This window comes from Pocillopora damicornis, chromosome 8 (genome assembly GCF_964200805.1).
Source record: "Pocillopora damicornis chromosome 8, jaPocDami1.2, whole genome shotgun sequence".
NCBI classification, from domain to species: domain Eukaryota; kingdom Metazoa; phylum Cnidaria; class Anthozoa; order Scleractinia; family Pocilloporidae; genus Pocillopora; species Pocillopora damicornis.
This window is the reverse complement of record NC_142677.1, coordinates 19,861,516-19,882,791: the sequence shown is the minus strand read 5'-3', so window position 1 is coordinate 19,882,791 and position 21,276 is coordinate 19,861,516. Positions and strand designations below refer to the sequence as shown.

General features: G+C 37.3%; 3 protein-coding genes and 1 long non-coding RNA gene across 10 annotated transcripts; 1 reads left to right on the top strand and 3 right to left on the bottom strand.

Moving 5' to 3' along the window:
* Positions 1-611: 611 nt before the first annotated feature.
* Positions 612-4,356, bottom strand: LOC113683232 (uncharacterized). Of its 2 annotated transcripts, none has more exons than XM_027200447.2 (5): positions 4,225-4,356; positions 2,356-2,445; positions 2,206-2,262; positions 1,422-1,599; positions 612-962 (listed from the first exon to the last, which is right to left on the bottom strand). In XM_027200447.2, exons 2-5 carry the CDS (start codon positions 2,435-2,437, stop codon positions 716-718), a joined length of 564 nt encoding a protein of 187 aa, XP_027056248.2. In that variant the 5' UTR covers positions 2,438-2,445; positions 4,225-4,356; the 3' UTR covers positions 612-715. The 2 variants fall into 2 exon arrangements, with proteins under 2 accessions (XP_027056248.2, XP_089036910.1); XM_089180784.1 differs by lacking the exon at positions 4,225-4,356 and adding an exon at positions 2,546-2,574.
* A 1,121-nt stretch (positions 4,357-5,477) lies between these two features.
* LOC149041759 (uncharacterized) lies at positions 5,478-8,889 on the bottom strand. Of its 2 annotated transcripts, none has more exons than XR_016179296.1 (5): positions 8,658-8,889; positions 7,067-7,156; positions 6,902-6,958; positions 6,240-6,308; positions 5,478-5,825 (listed from the first exon to the last, which is right to left on the bottom strand). It is a non-coding gene; the product is annotated as an uncharacterized LOC149041759 (long non-coding RNA). The 2 variants fall into 2 exon arrangements; XR_016179295.1 differs by having other exon boundaries at positions 7,067-7,153; positions 8,658-8,875.
* Positions 8,890-9,820: 931 nt separating this feature from the next.
* LOC149041758 (uncharacterized) lies at positions 9,821-13,918 on the bottom strand. 3 transcript variants are annotated; one of them, XM_089180781.1, is made up of 6 exons: positions 13,681-13,918; positions 12,742-12,863; positions 12,188-12,226; positions 11,640-11,802; positions 11,212-11,438; positions 9,821-10,099 (listed from the first exon to the last, which is right to left on the bottom strand). In XM_089180781.1, the coding sequence occupies exons 2-6, from the start codon at positions 12,845-12,847 to the stop codon at positions 10,044-10,046; spliced, it is 591 nt and encodes a 196-aa protein (XP_089036907.1). In that variant the 5' UTR covers positions 12,848-12,863; positions 13,681-13,918; the 3' UTR covers positions 9,821-10,043. The 3 variants fall into 3 exon arrangements, with proteins under 3 accessions (XP_089036907.1, XP_089036908.1, XP_089036909.1); XM_089180782.1 differs by lacking the exon at positions 13,681-13,918 and adding an exon at positions 13,117-13,445; XM_089180783.1 differs by lacking the exon at positions 12,188-12,226.
* A 1,888-nt stretch (positions 13,919-15,806) lies between these two features.
* Positions 15,807-20,909, top strand: LOC113683238 (guided entry of tail-anchored proteins factor 1). Of its 3 annotated transcripts, XM_089181000.1 has the most exons (7): positions 15,807-15,916; positions 16,464-16,559; positions 17,329-17,398; positions 18,601-18,668; positions 18,930-18,966; positions 19,440-19,554; positions 20,339-20,909. In XM_089181000.1, the coding sequence occupies exons 1-7, from the start codon at positions 15,830-15,832 to the stop codon at positions 20,376-20,378; spliced, it is 513 nt and encodes a 170-aa protein (XP_089037126.1). In that variant the 5' UTR covers positions 15,807-15,829; the 3' UTR covers positions 20,379-20,909. The 3 variants fall into 3 exon arrangements, with proteins under 3 accessions (XP_089037126.1, XP_089037127.1, XP_027056256.2); XM_089181001.1 differs by lacking the exon at positions 18,930-18,966 and having other exon boundaries at positions 19,475-19,554; XM_027200455.2 differs by lacking the exon at positions 18,930-18,966.
* Positions 20,910-21,276: the final 367 nt, after the last annotated feature.

The window sequence follows — 21,276 nt, the reverse complement described above, 5'->3', positions numbered from 1 at the left end:
AGCCGGGAAAAACGGGGGTAGGGTGGGGGCACAGGGTGTTATGCTCTGGAGGCGTAATAAATGAGTAAGAGATGTTTTCGTTTACGATAAACCTTTCTGTAAAAAATCTCTAACCGACCCCAATACACAGCAAACAAATTCATTTACGATCAAATGAAAGGAGCTGCGGTGCTAATCCAAAAACATCATTTTTTTCCTTGCATTTCTAGAAGTAACCCACCACCTTCAGCAATCGGTTGCCAGATGACTTGAGTCCTATTATATTCGGCTTCCGACTTGAGGGTAAACTTCCGATTTCTAGACGGCGACCGTCAACTTCAACTGTTCGAGACCCCTAACGTCACCTCTTCAAATTCGTTATTTTCAATCAAATAATTATATCTACTTGCTGTACCTTAGTCACAAAATGTCTGAGACGGCTGCAAGATCGTAAACGATGACGATAATGATGATTACTACTGGGCAATGCCGAGTTGCATTGATTTTCTGTTCAATATTTGAATCGAATCGAGATGCATAACAAGTTCAATCCTCAATTTAGCTGAACCTTTATCTGGACATTTGTTTTTGTGAACAGTATCAAGGGGGCCGAGAGCTGTGAGTGGAAGGACATTTATTTATTTATTTCAATCAACCCTCTTACAGAGAGTACCTGAGGCCCACTAACTGGGTAAAACCGTACTTGTAAGCCTTAGATAGAACACTTATAGCACACTTAAGCGTCTTGCATACCATCCACGGTGATGTGGTATATGTAATTCACTTCTTTGCCTCTTCCCATGCACTGCCCGTAAGCATTGTCATCACACGAGTAGAAGTATTGATTAAAACAATGGCTCGAGTTTCCATGCCTGCTGTAACTTGTAGAGGCATGTGGATCACTAAAGCATCGTCCGTAGTCTTGAAGACCAAAGTAAGTAAAACCATTCTGGGCACTGCTTTTGGCGCAGCGGCATGCCAGACTGTAAGAGATAGTGATAGCCACTTAGTAGTTTTTCGTCGTTTTGGGAGCTACAACTTCATGAAGCGGACAGATTATAAAAGAATGTAAACAATCACCTCGTGAACTCTCGTCATAAAGTACTCGATAAACGACGCAGAAAAAAAGCATGAAACTTTCCTCTGTTCTAAGTCAAATTGTGTTGAAACTTTTATTTATTGACTCATCTTAAGACCTCTTAAGAAAATTTGAATGACTTCTCGTTTTCACATGACATACGAATTTTAAGTTGGAAAAAATATATCTCGCCCAAACACGAACACGCAAACTGCATGTGTGTGCAGAGGTAAAAATTATGAAGTAAAGCTCTGAAAACTCCGTATTTAACTTTATGGCATCTCTCCGATGATCATGACCATATTTTCAATTTATGGCAAACACGATGAAGTTGTTGAAATATTTTATTTTATATACTGTTCACCTCTTGAGGTATGTATTGTAGTTGGCCCAGTCCACCCTTTGTCCACTGTAATTTGGATCTCTTGACATCCTGTCTTGGAAAAGTTCCTGTGAAAGTGTTCTGTTGTTGGTGTCTTCTTTGAAGCATCCGACTTTCTCATAGTTAACCTCGCAGATACTGTGTAATTTGATAGGATTCTCTGGACAACCAAGGTGAAAAAAAATGTAATACTGGGAGTTATGATTTTTTTTTTCTCTGTTTACTAAGCTAGGTTATGGAAGAAAATGAGACTTAAATCTTAAAGTAGAGGGATAGAGAGTGAGGAGCATCTCTAATATATATTTTCGAGGACTAAGTACATTTAGGGTTTCTTTCTTCCTTTACCTTATGAATGGAATTTTAGCTACGACGGGAAATAATCAGAGAAAAATTTAAAAGAATTGATCAACATCCATGCCTGATACTTCAGTAAAGTGGCTGGCCATGTAATGTAAGTTAACCCAGGTAAAACGAGTGGAAATTGAAAAAAAAAGCGGTTACATTTAATTACGAAACACTATTTCATTTATACAGCTATTTCGAGAAAGGTTGTCGGAAAAAGGACAAACGCGCACCCGACATGATGAAAAAGTATTCTAGTCAGCTATAGACTGTCATTTTTCTATAGGTCTACCAGCGTAATAATCCACTGAGAAGTCTGGAATAACACCCTCGTGTAGTTTGTAAACCTCTAGCCGACACCGACCGATTTAGCGCGGATTATAAATCGTATCTTTGAGCTGAGTTTTTGTCTAATTTAACTTACCAGCTTCTTCTAAATCCTCAAAAAGCGTATTCACTTTTTTTCGTTCATCTTTGGTTTCTAAAACAGCAGAGTAAGGTGAATTAGTGTATTTCGACGTTCAGCACCGCTAATGTGTAATGGAACTCGAAAGATTTGTTACTTTCATCTCACCTCTTTTTGAATGGCGTTGAAGCCGTGCGTGTGACACAGCGATGATGGAGAGCAACAGTAAGAAAGAGGCTATTACCTGCATATTTTGAACTGTTAAAAATAATTTATCATTAGAACAACAACCACTTTTTAAGTGTATTTGGACACAATGTTAGTCGTAGTTTTAGTCATTGATATAATGGTATAACACCTTCAAGGCGCCCCAAGTCGATCGCTGCTGAGTTGTAGAAAAAGCTATCCACTCGTTTGGTACCTAATAGTTTCGTACGCTGTAGTTTCGTTCCCAGATTCAGTGCGTTTTTAAATTAAATTGATCACCGTAAAGAGTTTCAAAGCTGACGTTTCGAGCGTTAGCCCTTCGTTAGAGCAATTCGCGCAGGGCTAGCTCTGACGAGGGGCTAGCGCTCGAAACGTCAGCTTTTAAACTCTTTATGGCAGCCAATTTACGCTATCGACTCAGTTGTTAACACTAAATTACCTTAAGTATCGAGATAGTTTTATAACAAGCGATTTTGTTTATACGAAGGCGCTACTTTTACAGCAAATACTGTTAAAATTCCTGAACTGTCAAAGGATGACTATTGCTGACTCTGATAAATTAAACCAAAAGTGTCATACAAAGCACACATCTTTGTGTATCTAAGTTTGAATATTTAAATTTTAAGTGGCTGCAGATATGTAGTCGCTTTCTTGTGTCACTGCATTCCTTTCGTAATAATTCAAGATCGGTTCATCATATGCAGTCAGATATCTCACAAAAACATTCAACACATTCATCCAGCACAATACTGAACCCTTTTAAAGTGGACAAGTTTTTGATCTACGATATTGCATTTCTCTCCAAATTGAGTGCGATCTTGACGAAGTCCTAATCTAGACGCGTTTAATACTTCTCCTATTTGATATAATACTAAATGTTTCTGTTCTCTCGAATCATCTATCATGAGCAAATTTCTTATTCTGGATTCTTTGCATTCAACGCTGAATAACAAAGTTTGACTAGTAGGAAAAATACCTTTGATCAGTCTTAAAGATGTACGAAAGTTAAGATACTCTTTTCCAAAAATAGCGTCCAAATGAAAATTTGAAAAAAAAAAAAATAATAACCACAAGGAGAAAAGGTCCACCGAGAGCACAACATTTCACGATATCAATGATAAGTATAGATCTGAAAGGGTTCTTATTCAGAGATCCAAGTTTTTTCATAACGAGATAGATGACGCTCAAAGATATAAATTGTGACTCTCTTACATACAAATCTTTGTACATTTGTTTGATATTTTCAAAGCTGAATCAATGCATGGCTGACTCGTACTCTATAGGAATTGAAAAATTAAAGGTGGCCTATGTGGATTACATTTGAGGGGCGGTAAACATTTTCAGTGCAATTTGATATCAATCTGTTTTTACATGGAGAGGTCAACTCGACGAAATTAATGATGCATGGGCGTTGAAAATGTGACACCCACATGTAGAACGGCGAATATTTCAAAGCGCTACCCCAGATATGAATAAAGGTAACTTTTTTTGTCTGTGAAGGTTTCACCGAGATTATTCGGCAATGTTTGAGACAGACCATATTGTTACTGTTGGCAACGCAAAAACCTTTGACAAAATGAAACAATAAAAAAGAAATCTTATATCCATTGGATGGCAAAGTGAGTTTTTTTCTCCTTAGGATTTAAGAATGAGGTTAGACAATTTCTCTGTAAATTCCAAATGAGACAAAGATGCTGTAAACAAAACGCAAAACACACTTTAAGGGAACAAGAGAAATTTAGTCGAGCGCGGATAAGATTCTACCCCCTAAAGTAAAAAGTTCTCCTGACTATAGTATGGTCTCATTCTAACGAAGAAAAAACTACTTACTCCCTCCTTTTCAGACTCCTTTTACCGCAAAACCTTTGACCTTCCCGATACAGGAATGTAGCCTTTACTCAAATGTTAATACCTATCTTTTAGCAAACTTGATCTGCGCACTAAGAATGACTGACGAAGACGTCATATATTTTGTCACAACAAGACAAACATGACCGGGAATCCATAAACCCGTCAAGATGACCCGCATTATTTCGCACAATTATTGCTAAGAGCATCTAGCATTAAAAGTGTATGTTCCCATTTTTCCTGATCATGAGAAGGATGAGAAATTGAAAGTACTGCAAGGGAATTTTGAGTAAGTCTCTGCGTGAATCGTGGGAGTAACTAATCCATACTCCCACCTTAAAATTCCTCGTTCAATTTGTTTTCGATCATCGTTTAATTACCAGCATGATCCGGGAGCTTGGAGCCGGGAAAAACGGGGGTGGGGTGGGGGCACAGAGCGTTATGCTTTGGATGCGTAATAAATGAGTAGGATATGTATTCATTTACGTTAAACTTTGCTGTACATAGCAAAGTAATTCATATACGATCAAATAAAAGGAGCTGCGGAGCTAATCCAAAAACATAATTTTTTTCCTTGCATTTCTAGAAGTAACCCACCACCTTCAGCAATCGGTTGCCAGATGAATTAAGTCCAATTACATTCGGCTTCCGACTTGAGGGTAAACTTCCGATTCCTAGATTGCGACCGTTCACTTCAGTTTGAGACCTATAACATCTCCACTATCGACCGTCCTTCTTCAAACTCGTTATTTTCGGGAAGAATCAGTGATATAATCTTGACGTCTGCATGGAGAACTTATAGGGCCAATAACAAAATACTCATAAAAAAAAATGCGCTTCACTTGCCAGTAATCAAAGAATTGCATAAACAAACTTTAAGGCAATTAAACCTGGTAGAGAGAGATGATAATTACAGCATATTAAAATGAGGCAAAATTATTTCGACTTATTTGAGAATATTTACAAATAGAAGCGGCAAAAGAGTGAATAAACATTGAAATAAACGAAAACGGTTCAAGGATCGTAGCTTGCAGTGTTGAGAATGTATGGGATTTAAACCGAACATTATAACAATCACTCACTTTTGTCTTCAAGTTAAAATCAATAATGCTGAATTCAAACATGAAAAAAAACTTAAACTTTCCAGACCTAAAATAGTATAAGATTCTGGTAGAGAATACAGCGCACGCTCGAATTGAGTCGTTCCCCCACCTTCATGCAACACAGATAATAAATTTACACTCTAAATAAGCTTTATTGAGACGACTAGGCAAAAAAATTCAATAAAATGATTTTATCTACTTTTACTGTACTTGAGCTACATAATGTCCGAGACGGCTGCAAGATCTTTAACGAGTAGAAAAACAATGATGATGAGGACAGGAATGTATGACATATTGTGCGTTTGTCAAAAAAGATAAAAGAAGATGAAAGAAAAATTGTTAAATGAAGAAAAAAGTGTGTGTAACGAGTAACTAAATCTTATTTTGTTATATATTTGTACATTCTCAGATCTCAGTTTATAGTCGCTGGCTAATATTCCTCCGGTCTGAGCTCACCATTTCCACTTTGAGCATCAGATTCTGAAACAAAAAGAAACAACAAATCTGAGCTTGAGGCAAATCATCTACCTTCAATTTTGATCTTTGGATTTCCCTTAAGGTGTTTTTTGAAGACCGGTTAAAACATATTTATGCTACACCCATACGAGACATGTTGGTGCCTTGTAAGGGGCATATTTATTCTTCTATGCACATATCACAAGAACTCAGACTGTGCTGAATGAAAATATGGATTTACATCATGTAAAATTGGACTATCTTTGTCACAGTGGCTAACTTACGTTACCAACTCAGTTGAACTCAGTTGATAATACTAAATGACCCTGTTATACTTTCCCACCGACGCAGCACCACAGTTTCCTGAGAAAATTGCCCCCTTCATTTCATTTGTCTTTGTCATTTGATTGGATATAACTCACTGTCTGATGAACATACCTTCCTCAGTGAGCGCTTTCAATTGCTCCTGATAGTTATCTTTTGCAGGGCCTTTATGGAGATTTAGCTCTAAATAGATTAAATCAAATTGAAAAGGTTAGATCGTACTAAGGAAATATCAAGCTAAGAGACTTGATCTCAATAAAGAGCTTTTCTTAATTCATTCTAAGTAGTATTCGTTTCTTCAACCGCAGTTTACATGTATAATTTTCATGTATTTACAGTCATTTTTCGATCATCGCCGTTTTCCCATGAGAATGTAGAACTAGCCAATCACACGTCACTCATTTTTCTCACGTGGACATTTCGTCAGCGCCCAATCGCTCTCTACCAAAATATTCAAGCAAGTCAACGCCGGGTGCAATTCACATTATTCCCTGAAGAACATTTTGCCTTTCAAGGAATTGCGCGCCTTCAAGTAAAGCCACAATCAATTATTCATGCTTATTGTTTTGAGCACTTAGGAATCATACGCAATTTCACGTGCTTCATAGTCTGTGTGACTTAATGGTAAATCCCAATACAGTTTCAAGATTTTGGGTCCCCTGCACTCCAACCCAGCCCTCCTTGAATTAAGAAGGTCACTTACTCTTGAGTCAATGCACATCAGATGAAATGATTCACATATCGTCTGCTAAATTTTTAAAACAGCTTTGGCTTACCTGACTCTCTCAAATCCCTCATTGTTTCTTCGAGTTCCTCGGCGTCGGTTTTATGTTCTTCCAAACAAAAACAAAAACAAATTGTACTTGAGTCCCAACACAAGAGTACAATGTTTGAAACTCGTCTGGGAGTAAAAAGATCGAATCAACAATTGATTGTCTCACCTTTCTTAAGTGGTATGGTTTTAGCTTCCATTACCAAAAGACAAATGAGAAGCATAAAACATATCAACGGTGTGCGCATCTTAGCTTCTGCTGAAAGAGAGGTAAAGAAAGAAAGAATGAATCATGGAAATAGCAATCCATTGGACGCTTAAAACGTGGCAAAAATAACGTTAAGAAATATATTTTTTTCTCACTTATCACAGAGATTTGAAGAAATTTGAAAGCAAACTATATCATCAGGTTTATATTTTTTAATTAATCTCCGAGATGTTATAGGTGATATTAGCTTGTATATTATTTCATTGTGCATCTCAGTTAGATCATGACATGCTACGAAATATACTTGTAAAGTCGCGGGCTTGAGCTGTTTTGAGAGCTGTGTCCATTAAAGGATCCAGTTTTGTTTAATTTCTTAAGTTTTCTTCGCATGTACGCCTTAATTATCGACAAAATCCCTGAAAAAACTTACTACAGAGATTCAAAGAGAACATTTTTCAATCATTAACAGTTTTTATTTTAAAATCAGGATTCATTTAAACTTTATAACACATCAGGCGGATTGTTTAAATATCTAGGTCTGATGAAGATTGTTGCCCTTAATAACATGATGTTGATGAAATGCATGCCAGAGAAAAAAAGAGATACTTCAACTTAAAACCCCAATTAAAAATCAATAATTTAAATCCTCGATAAAAGCAAACATACCTGTGACACGAAAAATTAAAAACCCAACGTTTTGCGCAAAACTGAAGAAATTTGGTTGGGAATTGATCTCACAAGCCTAGTATCTAGTTAGCTTCTGGTTTTCATTACCTTGGTGTAAACTAAAATCTTATTTATGGGCCCAACCCTCATCCGCAAGTTTCATTGTAGGGCTGGGTTGTGTAATTGTATCCATGCTTACCTTGTAAATGAAAAATCTTAACAAATGTGAAAAACGTAGATCTCAAATCTCGAGCTTAGCATCCCAGCACCCAATATTATGGATCAAAAAAGTTCTCCACGAGAGTTTTTGTCTTTTTACGTGCTAAATGATAAATTGCCTCTAGCTACATTTAGGCAAAGAACTGATGACAATCAAGTTTATTTGTTTTCGTCAAAAGAGCACCGGCAAGGTTTATCAATAGTTCATTGCCTAGCCTCTCTCTGCTAATTCTTCGAAAAATGATTCTCTCCAGTTGTACGAAACGGTACCTTTGATTATTCGAAGTCATGAGTGATTCAAGATTCTCTTGAAGGTAAAGAATTTTTAAGCGAGCTAGATGAGTAAAATTAGGGGAAATGTAAAACTCCGTGTCTGCCTTAGTGTTCAAAGAATGTACTCGCTGATTGCTTCACAGAGAAAAGAGGTCAATCTTTGTCAGACCTGAGATAAAAAAAATATGTGTGCATTATATCAAGAGGTTTTGACTCAACGTGCGTTTCACAGCATTTAAATATGTACGCACAGGCTGTTTCTAAGAAGTACGTACATGAATTACACTGATTTACAAATATGATTTGATGCACTACCGGTGCGTGAGTTCCTACCCAACTTCTAAACCCGTCCAATTGTTTCAAAATTCTAGATAACTAGAATTTTTACAGTTACCTCTATCCAACGCTTGGATGTTCTTCGTCCTTAGTGACAGTCGAATAAGGTACCCGAAGACTGAAGCAGGCTTAAATTTAACCAAAACACGAGGCAAATGGCACCAAGGACTTTGCACACCGCTCGAAGCAGGGGTTTCCTAACTCCTGCAGGATTTTGTCTTCGTTATGCAGGAATGTTTTTCCACCCCCGTGTTTGCTAAATCCACATGTAGGCTTTAATAAAGCGTGGTTAATGCTTAACGAGCTCAAGTCCTCTATTTACTTAAAAGGGTTTACCTTTAAAAGTACTTCAATAGATTTAAATTCTTCACTGGAGAAGCTGATATTTCTCCTTTGATTTTTTGCGTTCATTCTCAACCAAAGTGCCCAACTTTCTTTGCATTGATCTCAATTTTTTTCTTGTGAGAAAATCTTTCCGAAATAAAATTATCCTGCGTTTATTTTTTTCGTGATCGACTTGTTTAACTATTCAATGACATCTTATGACCATTTTCATGCTAATTTTTCGGTCTCTTAGAACAAACATTCTCTCAGGAGACATTTCATTTTACTACTGCTGGGGTCTCAAGTATTACCAAGTCCCGGATGCAGCCTTGACATTTTAGTCTTCACAACATGACAGCTACGGCAAATACCTCAGGAGAAAATGAAAGTTCAAGCGGAACAATGTTCAGTTTCCATAAGTCATTTTTAAACCTTTCGACTGACCAGTATACTTCTTTCAAAATTTTGTTATTTTTCAAACGCGTTAAATGACATGGTGGATAATTTAAGAGCCGGCTTTGTTGCCCTAGACTTGATCAACCTTCAGCTCTCACGAGTGACCAAGAGAGAATTTCTTCTCACGATATCAATACCAGACCAAGCACAGTTGTGATGAGAATAAAGAAAAACATCAACTAGAGGATCATTGGTTGGTCCAATACCAAATTCTCAAAACTAACATTAAAAGATTTTTAAGCAGACAGTCAGGAGAATTACTAATGAGATCTTGAGAGTGAAAGGGTTCACAATTAGCCCTCGACCCACCCAGTAAAGCACGGATTCGATCGCTGACATTAAAAGTGTTGCTGTAACATAGTCTACACCCTATCGTTAGTATTAAGAACATGAACCTATGATGTCCTCGTTTTTGTTCGAAAAAAAACTTTTAAAACATCACACTGATAACATGGTGCTATTTATTTCAAGAAACATACAGTGCACTAGGAAAATATTTTTTAAAAAGCCCTGACTGAAGATTCATATGCCACTTGATATAACTTTTGCTAATTTGTATGATGACTTGCTGTTTCTCTGTCTCCCAAACACAGATCAATGAAGGAGAACGATCTTAATGTTTCTGAACATGGCACTTTCTTCAGTCTCGGCGAACATTTAAGCGTCAGTACTCCTCTGGGTTTATTGGTGGCCCCACACCACTCCCATCTGGATTATCTCCTAAGAAAGAGAGAGAGGGAGAGAAAAAACATTTCTTTAGGCCATTTAGTTGAATCAGCTCCTGATTCTCAGACAGTCCGACGTCTAGAGTCCTGCAAGTGGAGGGCCGGTCAAACAAGTGACTTCGTACTGTCTGAGATTCAGGCAATAGTGCGAGGTACTACGGGAATAGCAACAACAGGTTTTGTAAAGAGGCAGTAGGTTAGATGTGGTCACTGAATTTGATTGAGGGTTGCGAATTTTTAAAACGTATAGACTTACACGCGATTAGTGCACAAAGCTGAAAGTAGGGTGAGAAACGCAAGTTTTGATGAGTACAATTATAACGTTCAAGAGCGAACATTAAGCTCTCGTTTCTTCTCAGATTCTGATTTGGCTGCCTTTGGCTGCCTGCAGCACCTTCATATAAACTTTAATCAACTTTCAGATTTACAAGTAAAATGACAAATCTGAGGTAGGCTTAAAACCGAATGAAAGACTCCTTAAAAATAAGCCACCTAATATTACATCTACAGAATTAATTGAGTAATAAAATTATCTAAAAAGTCGTTATTGTAACATGTCAGTTATAAAAGACATGCGACATGAACGCTTATCCATAAAATTATTATAAATGGACTAATGATTAAGTAAAGTACAGTGTAAAATTTTGAAAAACCCACATTAAACTTATTATGATAAAAGGCTATCAAATTCTCACGAAAGATGGACAAGGTATTTGACTCTCTTACACTGAAGAAATGTAAAATGATTTCCGTGTTTACATAGCCTGATGTAAACAAACGGGAGGTTGGGAGAACACGAGATAAGCGTAGGAAACCACGACACGAAGCGGAGTGGTTTCCAGTTTATCGAGTGTTCTCCCAACCTCCCAAGTGTTTACATCAGGCTATGTAAACACGGAAACCATTTTACATTTCTTTTATAAAATAATTAATGAAAGAGGAACGAAAACCGTGTTTACATACGCTCATGTAAAATGGTTTTATGGCCAATCAGAGCGCGCGTACTATTTGAATTATTTTATAATAAGAGGTAGTTCATTCCACAGGAATGAAGTATGCTTCTTTTCTTCCTTTGCACCCTTCTTTTCGCCATAACGGTTATCTCACCTGGAACTATTTGATAAACAAAGTTCACATGAGCCACTCCAGCACACGGCTTGTTTCTAATGGTGTCACATCCCACCTTGTACTCTGTATCAACACATTTGTCGCTTTTACTGTAAATGTTGAACCGCTGTGCTGCGTCTGCAGCACTCCAGCACTCTCCGTAGAACTGAATCCCAAAGAAAGAATAACCTTTGTTGGCTGCAGCCGTGGCACATCGACAAACGAGACTGAAAAAAGATCGGAATGAATAGATGGAAACTCGTTGGTATTTAGTAAATCACGCCATAATGTGGATTTCAGATTAGGTGAAGCCTATAGAGCCGCATATCTGATTTCTGTGGCATCAACGACCTAGAGATTATTCTACACTTTTGAGTTTACAAAGCTCGCTTCAAATACGCTCCACGTATAAACAAATAAATACTTACTCAGGAAGGTACGAGTCATAGCTTTCCCAATCTATTCTCTGACCGCTGAACCCTTTTCCTTTGTATCGATCTTGAAACAACAGTTCATTCATTGCCCTCGATGATGGGTTTCTCTTATCATTAAAGCAGCCAGCTTTCACGTGTTTTACTGAGCAAGAATAATCTGTTCGATAGAAAGTGCTGAAATCAGAGTTTATTGCAAGATATACAATTTAATTTTGCCATTTCAATCAAGTCGCTAGCTAGCCAAGAGGTAGAGCAGAAGCAAACTCGTTCAGGAAAGGATAGTGGAACTCAACGAAAATCGTAGCATAAACCACTTTTCAAAGAAAGGCCATTTGGACGCAATTCAGGTTTAACTCGACATATTAGTTAAATGCGGTAAGATAAGGTTACATTAGCCTACACAACTCTAGGATCAAAAGTTCCTACCCCCCACCCCTCTCTGAAGACGATGAGTTGGCACGCTGGCTACTCATTTATATTTCAGTTACTCGCCTCACGAAATAGCTCACCTACGAGGAAAGAAATTTTATCAAAATCTGTACCTGACAAAGGTCTTTTTGCGCGAGGGACGTCTTTTAAACCTATACAGATGAAAAACGACTTTATTACATTTTACATTTGTCATTTCCTTACCCAACTGTAACCAAAAACTAAAATTGTGTCAGTGCACAGCAGGGGTCCCTGAACTATTCACTTCGAAGGAAATCGAGTTGTCTTCAATTGCGAAATCTAACCTAAGTTTCCAAGTGTGCATCCTATGTAAATCCCCACCATATTTTCGTTATGTTTTGGCTTATTACTCTCTTTGAAATAACAGCATGTTTGCCCATAACCTCCATGCTACCAGAATACAATTACATCAGCCTCTGGTCCCTTTCCCTTCCTTTTCTAACCAAACAAACGATTTCATTAGACTTTTTATCACATGAAAAGGAACTCTTCCTTCTACCAAAATTTCGTGACGTGGGCTTTTATTACCCTCCGTTTCCCCTTCAGACAACAGCCACGAGAGCCAGTTCACAACCGGCATCCCTTAGGCAAAGATAGTAACTCTAGTGCTTAGATCTAGGTGAAGCAGCCACGTTTCTATACCTACCAAAATCATGCCCTGTGGATATCTCTTCGATGAATTCACCGTAAAGGCCAGTGATTTGAACAGTCCATAGACATACAAATACACAGAGAAATATATGTCTATCCATGGGAGTTCAGTATACACTAGTGAAAAAAATAACAAAGAAAAACACATTCAATCTAGCCTAAGTCAAATTTTAAACCTTTAATCCCTAGGAGTGACGTCTACGAGATGAATCAAAGACATGAATCAGGACATACTAAATGGATCAAAACATGAAGGTCACGAGGATGAAGTAAGCAATCGCCTATCAACAAGCTTTTGGTTGTTAAACACATTTTCCTCATCAGCACCTTAAGAAATGTATAGAAAAGTCAGTAGGGATGATATACTTACCGATCTTAGGGTGTAAAAAGGTAACATGTCAAAGCATAAAGCTGAGTACAAACATTCCAAACGTAAAACCAGAATAAAAAAAATTGTTTGGTTTTCTGGTCAGCTTGCATGTTATTACAGTCAATTCTCAAACATTTTCTCGCGAGGGTGGGAAAACCCAAGTGGAGAATCATACATCAGCTTTGCTCAGTGGTAGGCCATGGTTCTTTGAGTTTGTTATGCGCCAGTGGCTGTTGGCAATTACACCCAATAACATTCAAAACAGTCAAGGCAAGATAAGAATGCAAAATTGTGATTTACATTTATAACCAGCCTCTATTTTTAAATGTCTACAAGAAAAGTAAACAAAATTGTAATTAACTTGTGAAGAACTGGTTCTTTAAAATAACGAGCAGATGTGGTGTATTGAAATTTTCCTTGAATATATCTCGACTAAAGAATTTCTCGAAGTCGAAAAATCGAAGGAAGCGGGTGTCATAGGTGTATTCTACAAGTCACATAATAAACCAGGTTGCTAGGGTCCATAAGCATTTCAATTCGCCTGAAAGGATTCCGCGTACAAACCTCCTCCTAAGAACTATCAAACAAGACTCCTTTTCCTCCCTCTGATTCCACCCAACGAGTTAAATTAAGTATCGTTCTTTTCAAACCTCATTTACCCCTCAAAACTTTCCACAAGCAGTAAGCGATCTGTGCACTTTAGTTAACGAAATCTAAGATGGTATTGAAATGCGGGCATTATGAAGTAATCTATATGCAAGCGAAGACAGACACCGCCTTTGTTGCTATTAAACTTTAATCCAAATTCTGACAGGTTGGCGTAAATGATAGAAATCCAGCCACCTCCGCTCTCTAATAAGTTGTTGATTGACTTTCATTCGTTTATTTGCGCTAATTTACGTAATAAAAGCCATTTATTCCAAGACTCCTCTCCCCCACGTATTCTATAAACGTCACTAGTTTGGATCTGATTGTGTACGAGGCAAAACTGACTAAGCTTTAAAAGTTAGTTTGTACACCTTTTCTCCTGAGCCATTCGCTAGCAACAGTGAACTATTTATCTTTAAACACCTCCATACCTATGTGACTAGATTTCGCGATTAGTGAAAACTGTCCGATTTCTTAAAACGGATATGAAAATGTAAACCTTTAAATAACTCTGGTTGAAGAGTCCCCATTACGTTTGTCTAGTCAAGGGGAGTAAGGACTCTGGGCACGAGATTTCTGAAATGGATGCCGGTATGCAGGCCCAGGATTGTGTTAGCATGTCTAGCAAAATTCGGAAAAACAAGCTTAGTTTTTTTCAATTTTATAAAAGTAGCACAGCTAGCATAATCAGCATATTTTAAGTTTTTTTGAAGGGAACATTACCAGAGTCGTGACTTGCTTAGTTTCTAAGATTATGATCATTTTCAAGTCCGGTCCACGGTTCAATCAATTATCAATTTTGCCATGTCTTGGGGTAGAAGGTAACTGCCATACTGCGTCATTCGTCGTCTAGATTGTGTCGGTCCCATTCCGCTTTCCCAAGCAACTAAATAGCATTGAGCAACTTACAAATACGAGAAGAAGAACAGCCACCCCACGGGTCAGAACGTTGGTATCACCATCATGTTTTGATCATTAGAAAATATCAAACGTGATATTAGCATCGTGCATTTTGACACCTTGAGTCACTGCTTCTAGTCTGGAATGAAGTATTGTGATTAGCTGTGTTTTATCATGGCAAGTGTGTAACTTAGGATCAAGAAGATATCATGCTTTATTAACAGTAGACATATGAGTTTGGTTTTTCTCCTTTTTCTTTTTTCAAAAGCGTACTTAAAAAATGTAGCGTCAATAGCAAAAAAGAGCATAATTTTGAGCATAATCTCAATGTACAAGCGCTCTAGCAGTGCTATTACTGGAACAGAATAAGGGCGCTTATGGAAAGAGGTTGCTTACTTAATACGAGTGTTTATTAGAACAGGGGCGCTTATTGGCAAAACAGGTTCGAGGGAGGCTCTCATTAGAGAGGGGGTGCTTATTGGAAGGAACGCGCTAAATCGAATCATCTGATGATACCTTACATTCCGAATTAGGGAGAGGTACACCAACACTCCCCGGTTTGCTTTCTCCTACAGGCTGTAAATGCGTGGCAAGAGCTTCTGTCATGCCAAAACCTGGAAGTCAAGATCAAAGTCACGCAGTTACAAGTTGTCTGGCAGGTCACGAGGTTAAAGGATTCATACCGTCTTCCCTTTATGGGCTTGTTTGCATGAAGTGGGGACTCCAGATAGGTGAGGTACTCTGCCTTCCCATGCTAAAAAAATAGCCTGCGTTTAAGAACAATCTTACAACGCCGGGAGCCCGAGGTGAGGTTTTTGGCACGCTTGTTGGCTCGCGATTCTCAACCCCAGTTTCCAGCATCTCCGAAAGGAACGTTTGGGACCATGAAGTCCATGATGCAGTTTTGGTAATTAGAAGAGAAAAAAAAAACTGCTTGAATTTTTCGCCTCGAGCGTCCCTACGAAGTTCGATTAAAGATTTGAGCATTTTTTAGTTATATTTTTTCGTAAGTTAAGTTAAAGTAATACGATACGTGCCCTCGTCCTATACGTAACCGCTTTCCAGGGCCATATTGGCCAGCTACATATACTCAGTGAACATATGAAACCTTTCATGGCCCATTCAATAGAGGCGGTGAGAAACTGGTGACGAGTCAATAAACAAGATGGCGGTCTCAATGGTTGTGTTCGTGCTCGCGTATGTATTTGTTATGAGAATTCTTTACAAATCGTCCGGATTTCTGGCTGACGGGGTGAGAAATTAGTGAATTAAGTTTATTTTCGTTTGCGTGTTTTTAGTACACTATGCATATGTACTTAACCTCAGCAGGATTAGATTTTCTCCGTGAATTTAAGGCGTTCGTACCTATTATTTAGAGCAGTTTAATTCGTATTTAGGGTTATCAATCGATTTTCTAATTCCTGGTGCAGGCATCGGAAGAGAATACAGCGGGCTAGTTGTAAATTAAAAAAATTTAATTGCACTGAATTCCGTATCGATGCGAAACTACAAGTTAGTAAAGAAAAGTAAATAACGTTGATCACGGGATCGACGTTGTAGTAATTTTAAGAGGTAAGTAAATCGCTGTAGATAAATGTCTGATAAAACTTAATTGATCAGGATCGATTTTGTTAGATCTTAAGCAAGTGAAGGAAAATTCAATTTGTTGACTACTACCGCTACTACAAACCAAATTTGTCGGACATGGCATTTATTGTATTGGATCAGCTTCAATAAAATTCCTTTGTAGTTAGTTCCACTTTAAATGTAAGTTTGCATCGATTATGTTTCAAAAACAGTTACCAAGACTCTTGATGAGTAAAGAACAGAATGGGAGTCACCTAAAAGACACAATCATTCAACTGAAGAATGAACAAATGAAGATAAGTGCTCAGGTAAAGTGGAGATTATTTATGTTAAATCAGCTTTGAAATGTTACCATGAACATCAGACTGAAATGGCAATAAAATGATATGCAATATTATGACTTGAAATAACTGTAATGCATGCTGTATTTCCTTGGGTAAGCACCCCTACTCCAAAAAGCATCCTCCCCAAATAAACATCCACCCCCTTGACCATAATTTCAAACAAGCATCCCCCTCAAATAACCACCACCCCTCCTCCATCACTTTCTTAACCCTTCAACTCCCAGAGGTGATTAACATGTAACTTCTCCCTGCAATATCCCTACATTATCCTGCAAACGGGTAATGAGAATACTCAAACATATCAATTAGAAGTTGTTGTCTTGATCTAACACCAAGGCCTTGTAACTAATTTAAAAGGAAATATGTAAAAGGTGGAAGGGAGAATTGACTATCAGATCTTGTGAGTTAAAGGGTTAAGTAGTGTGGATAAAAGGAAAACAATTTCTTTTGCCACTTCATCTTTAACTTTATGAGCTTCAATCACCATGGGGAATACTTTCTTTTCCTTTTCAGTTTTTTCTATATACATGGCCTTGCAGAGTTCTCATATGTGAGTCATCTGTTCTTTCAATTTTTGTCCAATTGCTACACTGAGCAATAAGTGCCCCCCCTCCCCCCTCAATTAAGCTCCCTTCTTCACATGAGTGCCCTCTTTTTTCTGAAATTTCAAATAAGGAAGTGTGTTATGTAGGATTAGCCAAAGTTTCCTGGGTAACATCAATTTTTTTTTCAGGATGAGTTTGCTCGATACATACGCCTTGAAAGAAAAATTAAGGAATTGAATGAGGAGCTGTCACAAATAGGTACTCTAAGTTAAGTGGTTGATATTGCTTCGGTTCTAAATAGGTACCGAGTGAAAGATTCACAAAGTGAAATTATGAACATTACATTAACGCAGTAACTCCTAGAAGAGTTTAAAATGTGACTTCTTCCTGTAATATCCATACACCATCAAGCAAACAGGTAATGGGAATTCTCAAACTTATCAGGTGGAAAATTTTTATCTTAATTTAGCATCAAATTTCTGTAACTAATTTACAAGGAAATGTGTAGTAGCCAGAGGGGAGAATTAACATTCAGATCTTGGGGGTTAAAAGGTTAAGCATTTTTACGTCATATGGTCTTCATCTTTTAGTCGTTAAGTATTGTTTGTTCATCTTTTATAAAAACTTAAAGTTGGAAATAAAAATGGAGCTATCCTAAAATATTTTTAGAAGCACCAGCACCTTAATTATTTGGAATAATGCACAGAATTCCTCTTTGATTATTGTTTCTTACTCTTATCAATGATTTCAGACTCATGTTGTGGTTCAAAATTATTATAGATTGAAACATGATCTTAAATTAGTATGAATTGTCATAATTATAACTCATATACAAGAGGAGATACAGATCAACTTAGTTTTAAATCATTTGCAAAGTTTTCTTTTAAAAAAATTGTAAGCTGCTCAATGCAGCTGGCTGAAGTCCCCTGTAGAGTTTAATATGGAGTATATTATAACTATAGAAAATGCTTTATGTGAATGCATCATCATCATTATCTCTTACTCTTATTAATGACCAAGACGTTTATCTCTTTATAATATCAACAAAATATGAAGCAGACAAATGATGAGAATAGAAAACAAATCAATGAGAGAATTTTTAATTGATCCAGTACTCCTAACTAACATCATAAGAACTGTATGGCTCAGAGTAAGGAGACATACTGATGAGAACTTGGGATTTAAAGGGTTAACCTGAACTTCATTTTAACTTGCAATACCTGTATCTATAAGCACAGAAGAACTCAGGGATAATTCACCATTTTGATACTTGCCTGTGATCCAACTCACTTGTAAGCTCTGACCATAAAGAAATGGTAACTTTGTTGTGATGTGTGCATTTTCATTGCACATTAAATGAAGGGGAAGCAGGAATACACTGTACAGTACTATGGAATTGCCTTTCTTGAATCCCAATTTGTTTTTGTTTCACAATCTGTGAAACATTTTCATTTCTTTAGTGAAACAGAGAAGTGAGAAGATTACAGTTAGGAGTAAAATATTAACAGCAATATTTATGGGACTACTGGTAAGTGTGATCCACATAGTATCTGTTACAGTAAATTCAAGTGCAAACCTTTTCACTTCCAGAGGTGGCCAGGAAATAGTAGTGTTGAATATCAATTTGCTTTCAAAACATGCTGAGTAACCCTACACCCTAAATCACTCCCAAGATCTTATTGGCAATTCCCCTTAATGTCTGCCACATAATTCATATTAATGTTAGTTTGGAGAATTTTTTCTTTATTCTCCTCACTTGCCTGCTATATATTGTATTGATATTTTGCAGAGAAATTCATCCTTGGTTACTCATGGAAGTGAAAGGGGTAAATTATCATTCTTGGATATCTTTTCAACATGAAGCAATACATTGACTTTAAAAGTGTAAATTTGACAATACCAAATCTACTCACAATAGAAAATTACACAGATGGCACAAAAAGGAACAACTCTTACTGCCTAATGTAACCCTTTTAGGACACCTCACAATGGAGTATAGTGCTGTCATTTTTGATCATGGACATGCAAAACATAAGAATGAGTAATGTGGGAATTCAATAGGAAAATTTTTGTAGGGTCAGCTCAGCCTTAGGAGTCAGGGGAGGGCATACATCTTATAGAAGATGGCAGATTGATTGTTAGTTATGGCTGATCAATTGGCAAGGACTTCTGTGGATATGATGGCTCAATTCTGTTTCTTGGAATCACAGGATTACTGTACAAGTACTGCATATTTTAATGATATTCTGCATAGTATATCCACAGATTCACCATAGTGTCACTTTGATTCATCTTAAAGGGAGTCTGTCATATGGCATTTGTGTTTGTGTACAGAAAGGAGCCAGTGGTGTTGTTACCTGTGCAATGGTTCTATCCACTCAACAGAATTTTAGCCTTCCCTACTGGAATACCTGGTGAGCTACAGTATCAAATGATATCAAAGCAAACTAAGACTGAACAAAAGTTTCCTTAAAGAGAAATGATAGCTCTATGACTAGCATGTTGGACTTCAGATGATTGTATTGTGTTCCTTGGTAAGAGTGTCTGTCTCCACTCAAGAGTATAAAGGCTGTGGGTACCAGCAAACTGTAATCTCTTTAACCCCCTGGGAGAGAGCAGCATCTAATATCCTTTAACCCTTTAACTCTTAGAAGTGATTACCTGCAACTTCTCCCTATAGTATTCATATATTATCCAGCAAACTGGTAATACTTATCAGGTACAAGATATGATGTTGATCCAACACCAAATTCTTGTAACAAATGTACGGGGAAATGTGTAGCAGCTAGAGGGGAGAATTAACAATCCAATCTTGGTAGTGAAACTTGGGTTTACATTATTACAGGTGAACCAAACATTAAGGTCACAAGAATTAAGGAAATGATCAACATTTGAATGAGACCTTGATTTTGAAACAAATTCTCCTTGTCAGTAACTGTAGGAAAGGTGAAAAGAGCAGTTAGGTGAATATGTATGCTGATATTAGGGTGTAAGGGGTTAAAGAAAGCTTGAAGAAATACTGCAGAAGGGTGGGAGTAACATGATTTATTTTCATCAACAAGCTTCTGATTGGTAAGTGTAATTAATTACACTTAGTTCCTTAGTTTAATCACCAAATAATTTAACTTTTCATTGTTATTGATCCTGATAATTTCAACATTTTTCCTGACAATAATTTCAACATTTTTCTTGCCACAGGGGCTGTTGGACTTCCATGTTGGATTGTCACATCAAATAAAATCATCTCAACTGTGCTGTTTTGAGATGAGCAAGGACATACCTGCACTGACAGTGGCAAGAGGCATTAAAAACTGAGACCATGAAGATGTCAGTTCTACTTGCTGGCCTAGTCATGGCTGTCGTCAGATTGGAAGAAAACATACCTGTCTTCTTGGAGCTTAACAATGGAGAAAATGCACTGCAGCCAGAGCCAGAACAACAGAGTCTGACTAATTTCAGTTAATAGTGAAAGTACAAAGAGGTGAACCCAGATTCAGGGGGGTAGAGGAACTTCATATACTATTTTAATGTAACAGTGCCCTCATAAGAAAACTAAAACCATCATTTGTGATGTGTTCATGCCAAGTAAAGATGATAATTCACTCTTGGCTGTAGGTGTTGCTAGGAGTGAGAAAATCATTGAAGAAGTGCATGAAGAGGAATGGCTCACAGCCACTAAATTTAATAAGAAAGAGTAATAATATTGCTGAAATGTTGAGAAAGGACTGCTCTTTTTCATGGACAATTAAAGTTAAATGTTTATTTTGAATTGTTAGTGCTCCATTCAATTTTTGATTGAGATCACTAAAAGCGTATGGAAATAAGTTCCAAAGTTTATTTAGTGAACAACAAAATTTGAGCGTATTAGAGCACTTCAACTTATTTTTTTCCTCAAGGCGTTGTAGGAAGATTAAGAATTGATGCAATCATTGAATAAGTTCGTGGATCCTGTCTGAACATGTTGACCTCTTTTGTCTTGGGACTGGAATTCAAATTGTATACACCCTGGTTATCAGCCAGCCAAATCTCCATACAATCACAAATGAAAAAAGTCTAACTTCAAACAATTAAAACTAGGATGGGAAAAAATACTGCAGTCCCACAGCAATTGAGGAGACAAAACAAAGTTCTTTATC

Excerpts from the sequence above, each read along its gene's own strand:
- LOC113683232 (XM_027200447.2), bottom strand. The coding sequence starts at position 2,437 with ATGCAGGTAATAGCCTCTTTCTTACTGTTGCTCTCCATCATCGCTGTG. Across the intron at positions 2,263-2,355 it reads TCAACGCCATTCAAAAAGAG|AAACCAAAGATGAACGAAAA; the intron begins GTGAGATGAAAG and ends CTGCTGTTTTAG. Across the intron at positions 1,600-2,205 it reads TGAGGATTTAGAAGAAGCTG|AGAATCCTATCAAATTACAC; the intron begins GTAAGTTAAATT and ends TTGGTTGTCCAG.
- LOC149041758 (XM_089180781.1), bottom strand. The coding sequence starts at position 12,847 with ATGGATAGACATATATTTCTCTGTGTATTTGTATGTCTATGGACTGTT. Across the intron at positions 12,227-12,741 it reads ATCCACAGGGCATGATTTTG|GTTTAAAAGACGTCCCTCGC; the intron begins GTAGGTATAGAA and ends TCATCTGTATAG. Across the intron at positions 11,439-11,639 it reads TATGACTCGTACCTTCCTGA|TCTCGTTTGTCGATGTGCCA; the intron begins GTAAGTATTTAT and ends ATCTTTTTTCAG.
- LOC113683238 (XM_089181000.1), top strand. The coding sequence starts at position 15,830 with ATGGCGGTCTCAATGGTTGTGTTCGTGCTCGCGTATGTATTTGTTATG. Across the intron at positions 17,399-18,600 it reads TGAGGAGCTGTCACAAATAG|TGAAACAGAGAAGTGAGAAG; the intron begins GTACTCTAAGTT and ends TCATTTCTTTAG. Across the intron at positions 19,555-20,338 it reads CTTCCCTACTGGAATACCTG|GGGCTGTTGGACTTCCATGT; the intron begins GTGAGCTACAGT and ends TTCTTGCCACAG.